Source organism: Branchiostoma floridae, chromosome 4 (assembly GCF_000003815.2).
Source record: "Branchiostoma floridae strain S238N-H82 chromosome 4, Bfl_VNyyK, whole genome shotgun sequence".
Classification (NCBI taxonomy): Eukaryota; Metazoa; Chordata; class Leptocardii; order Amphioxiformes; family Branchiostomatidae; genus Branchiostoma; species Branchiostoma floridae.
Window position 1 is genome coordinate 16017529 of NC_049982.1, and position 4108 is coordinate 16021636.

General features: G+C 44.7%; 1 protein-coding gene across 1 annotated transcript in view; it reads left to right on the top strand.

Annotated features, from left to right (window-relative positions):
• Window positions 1–2788: 2788 nt before the first annotated feature.
• Window positions 2789–4108, top strand: part of LOC118413598 (angiopoietin-related protein 4-like) — a 1755-nt gene continuing 435 nt past the window's right edge. Inside the window, exons 1-2 of the mRNA XM_035817125.1 lie at window positions 2789–3366; window positions 3870–4104. Coding sequence (XP_035673018.1) covers window positions 2949–3366; window positions 3870–4104 — 653 coding nt within the window. The 5' untranslated portion in view covers window positions 2789–2948. The remainder of the gene's footprint in view (window positions 3367–3869; window positions 4105–4108) is intronic.

A 4108-nucleotide genomic window follows, 5' to 3' on the forward strand; every position in this document is an offset into this window, starting at 1 on the left:
TATATGTGTGCACATCAATACCTTATCATTTCCCTTCTGTCCACCGAACAAAAAGTATGCCTCATGTCTGCGAAATTTGTGATCGGGAATTTGATCGTGCGTTCAACCTCGAGCGTCATCTGGAAAGAAAACACCGAGACGAGTCAGATGGTGCCTCGGGAGAAGTCGTCGTTGATGCCGAGACGGGCTCTTACCGGGAGCGCGATGTTATCGACGACTCCGACGCGTCGTCTGAACACGATACGGACACGGTTGGTTCCGAAGATGGGAATTCGATGGTGTCACAAGATGAAGAAAGCGCCTCAGACGCCGAATCTGTGATGGGCTCCGAGCAGGGAGACTCCACAGAAGAAACCGACAGCGACCAAAGTGGTTCCGAGAGTGATACAGGGACAGATGTGTCCTCAGGGACGGTTTCATCTGATGAAAGTGACCGTACCGGCTACGACAGCGGCTACCACAGCGGTGACGAGGAGGAGTGGACACTCTATCGAGACTGGTCCATCGCACTACCTCACCAGCCAGGCGATGTTCCTCAACGTGTCATCAAACAGACGAGGCGCGCTGGCAAAAAGTTTTATCTAATAGAGTTCGCTGCGTTGCCTCGTTACAGTAATGAGATTGTACACAGCAAGAACTGGGTCCCAGAACAGACATTGATGAAAAAATATGGTTACCTCGTCCTGAAGTAATGTGAGGTCGCCATATTGCTTGCAGTACAATTTTTCTTTCCTAATGTGATACCATGTTTGACACATAGGACGACATGTGTGTTGGTTATGAATTCCTTAATACAATTTTGATCGCCGTCAAGTGATAGTAAAGTGTTAAGAAATAAACAGGATCACCGTACACAAGTGTCTTTTGTGTTGTGTTGATATATGCCTACATAACAGACACGTACAAGGCTACTCCAAAGCAATGATTTCCTGCATGTACATATAGATGGCATACGTCCGTACGTACATGACAACTATGCTTACCTATAACAAATATACTTACTCATTTACTCCGGAGCATACTCCGGAGCAGTTTATTTTACTCCGGAGCAGTTTATTTTACTCCGGAGCAGTTTATTTTACTCCGGAGCAACACGTATAGCTACTCCAAAGCAATGATTTACTGCATGTACATATTGATGGCATATGTTCGTACGTACATGATACATATACTAACTTATTGCAACAAATATACTTACTCATTTACTCCGGAGCATACTCCAAAGCAGTTTATTTTACTCCGGAGCAGTTTATTTTACTCCGGAGCAACACGTATAGCTACTCCAAAGAAATGATTTACTGCATGTACATATTGATGGCATATGTTCGTACGTACATGATACATATACTAACTTATTGCAACAAATATACTTACTCATTTACTCCGGAGCATACTCCGGAGCAGTATTTTTACTCCGGAGCAGTGTTTTTACTCCGGAGCAACACATATAGTTACTCCAAAGCAATGTTTCACTGCATGTACATATAGATGGGATATGTTCGTACGTACATGACAAATATACATACTTACAACAAATATACTTACTCACTTACTCCGGAGCATACTCCGGAGTAGTTTTCTTTTACTCCGGAGCAGTTTATTTTACTCCGGAGCAGTTTTCTTTTACTCCGGAGCAGTTTTTTTTTTTTTTTACTCCGGAGCAACACGTATAGTTACTCCAAAGCAATGTTTCACTGCATGTACATATAGATGGGATATGTTCGTACGTACATGACAAATATACATACTTACAACAAATATACTTACTCACTTACTCCGGAGCATACTCCGGAGTAGTTTTATTTTACTCCGGAGCAGTTTATTTTACTCCGGAGCAGTTTTCTTTTACTCCGGAGCAGTGTTTTTACTCCGGAGCAACACGTATAGTTACTCCAAAGCAATGTTTCACTGCATGTACATATAGATGGGATATGTTCGTACGTACATGACAAATATACATACTTACAACAAATATACTTACTCACTTATAATTACTCCGGAGCATACTCCGGAGCAGTTTTATTTTACTCCGGAGCAGTTTATTTTACTCCTGAGCAACACATATAGCTACTCTAGAATAAAGCAACCAATAAACCTAGTGAGGAGCGCATTCACCAGATTATCGACAATGCTGTTAAGATTGAGCAAGAGTTCCTGACGGAAGCTCTTCCCGTGAGGCTGATTGGGATGAATCAAGACCTGATGAAACAGTACATTGAGTTTGTCGCAGATAGGCTGCTGGGGGAACTCATGTGCAGTAAGCTTTACAACAGCGAGAACCCCTTTGACTTCATGGAGAACATTTCTCTGGAGGGAAAGACCAACTTCTTTGAGAAGAGGGTGGGGGAGTACCAGAAGATGGGGGTGATGTCCTCTTCTGAACAGCAGAAGTTCACGCTGGATGCTGACTTTTGAAAGTACAGAATAAAAGAACGGGAAAATCAAACGTTGTCATGTTTTCTTTGTTTTTATTTTGTGACTTAGAGACTTAGAACCAGGCCAAATAAGGGCATGTCTTTCACGATTGGAGAGGGGGAGGGGGCGGGGGAGGGGCGGTTGTCATAGTTACCTTGCTCCGCCTGAATATAAGATATCTGACCCCTGACCTGCTCCACCTGAATAATGATGTGACTTATGACCTCTGACCTGCTCCTGAATACATAATATCTGACCCCTGACCTGCTGCGCCTGAATAAATAGTTTCTGACCTCTGACCTGCTCCACCTTGCTCCACCTGAATAATATTAGTCAGCGTGTCGCTACTATACTACTGAAGACCTTTATTGTACAGTTTTGCCCAACCGAGCTAGTAATGGAAAGTGCATTTTTGTTCTCTCTGCCAAGGAAAACAACACAGGCGCCAAAGATCTTGTAGCAAGTAACAGCTGTGACTTTTCAAGTACCCCGTTGGTTGTTTTCAGGACTGCAAAAGTGTCGAACATCTAGCTATGTTTACGCCCAAAGCCGCCCAGTCCTGGGCATATCTTCTCGTGTGTTTGTTTGCCGTAGCATCCTGTCCTGCGTTTGCAGAGGAACAAGACATGTCACCAGATCAGATCGACTCTGTGACGTCTGGGCCAGAAAGTCAAGACCGTGTAGTGAATGGGCGCTGGGCCTACACCTTCGAGGTCCCCGCGCCTCTGGACGTCCCGACCTGTGCGGACGTGCATGCTCTCAGACAGAAAGTGGACGACTTGAAAAGCTCTGTTACCAATCATGTCATTCATCTTAGTAACAAGATGCACGACATAAGTGACCGTATTGACGACGTGTTGACAAGAGTCGAACTTGACATGTCCACGGACAAACCGCGTCAAGCTGACGAAGGATCTGAAGCTGGGGAGGAAACACACAAGTACCCGACAGGTAATTATGGAATTATATACCCCTGATCAATTCTATTTGATTCAGTCTTTAATCAAGAAAGTGCAGTTTAAATCGTGTACACGGGTTTTGGTTACTCCGTGTCCGAAATAATGTGAAGTATTTAAATCTGTGGCACGTGAAAGAATTACACTGATCATTGAAATGAATCTTGTATGAGCCCTTCCGATGGTCAGGCCCCTCCGACAGCGACAGATTGGGTAACACATGTCAGGCTAGGAGAGAAATATTTGGTGCATAAACAATGTTTTAGCCTGGTATCCAGCCGTATTATAGCTCCCGAGTCTGCGACAGAAGAGACTCCGGAGCTATAATACGGCTGGATACCAGGCTAACGATGTTCGGGGCTGTTAATTTAAAAAATGTGACACTTTGAGGATATCTTTTGGTAATCCCCTTCAGATCCACAGAAGTTTGAGATTGTTGAGTATCAGAAATGTTTCAAATGTGACGTCACTCCAACTTTATTGGTCAACTCTTTCCAGATTGTGCGGAGGTGGCTTCCCTGGGTAACACGGAAAGTGGCGTCTACAAGATCCAGCCATCTGCTGTGACGTACAGTCTGAGTGAGAAGTCACTCGGCAGTCTGGTGCAGCCGTTCTACGTCTACTGTCGCATGGACGGAGAGGAAGGGTGGACAGTGATACAGAGGAGAGAGGACGGCAGTGAGAACTTCAACAGGACCTGGGCTGACTACAAACAGGGGTTCGGGAACCCGCGGCGC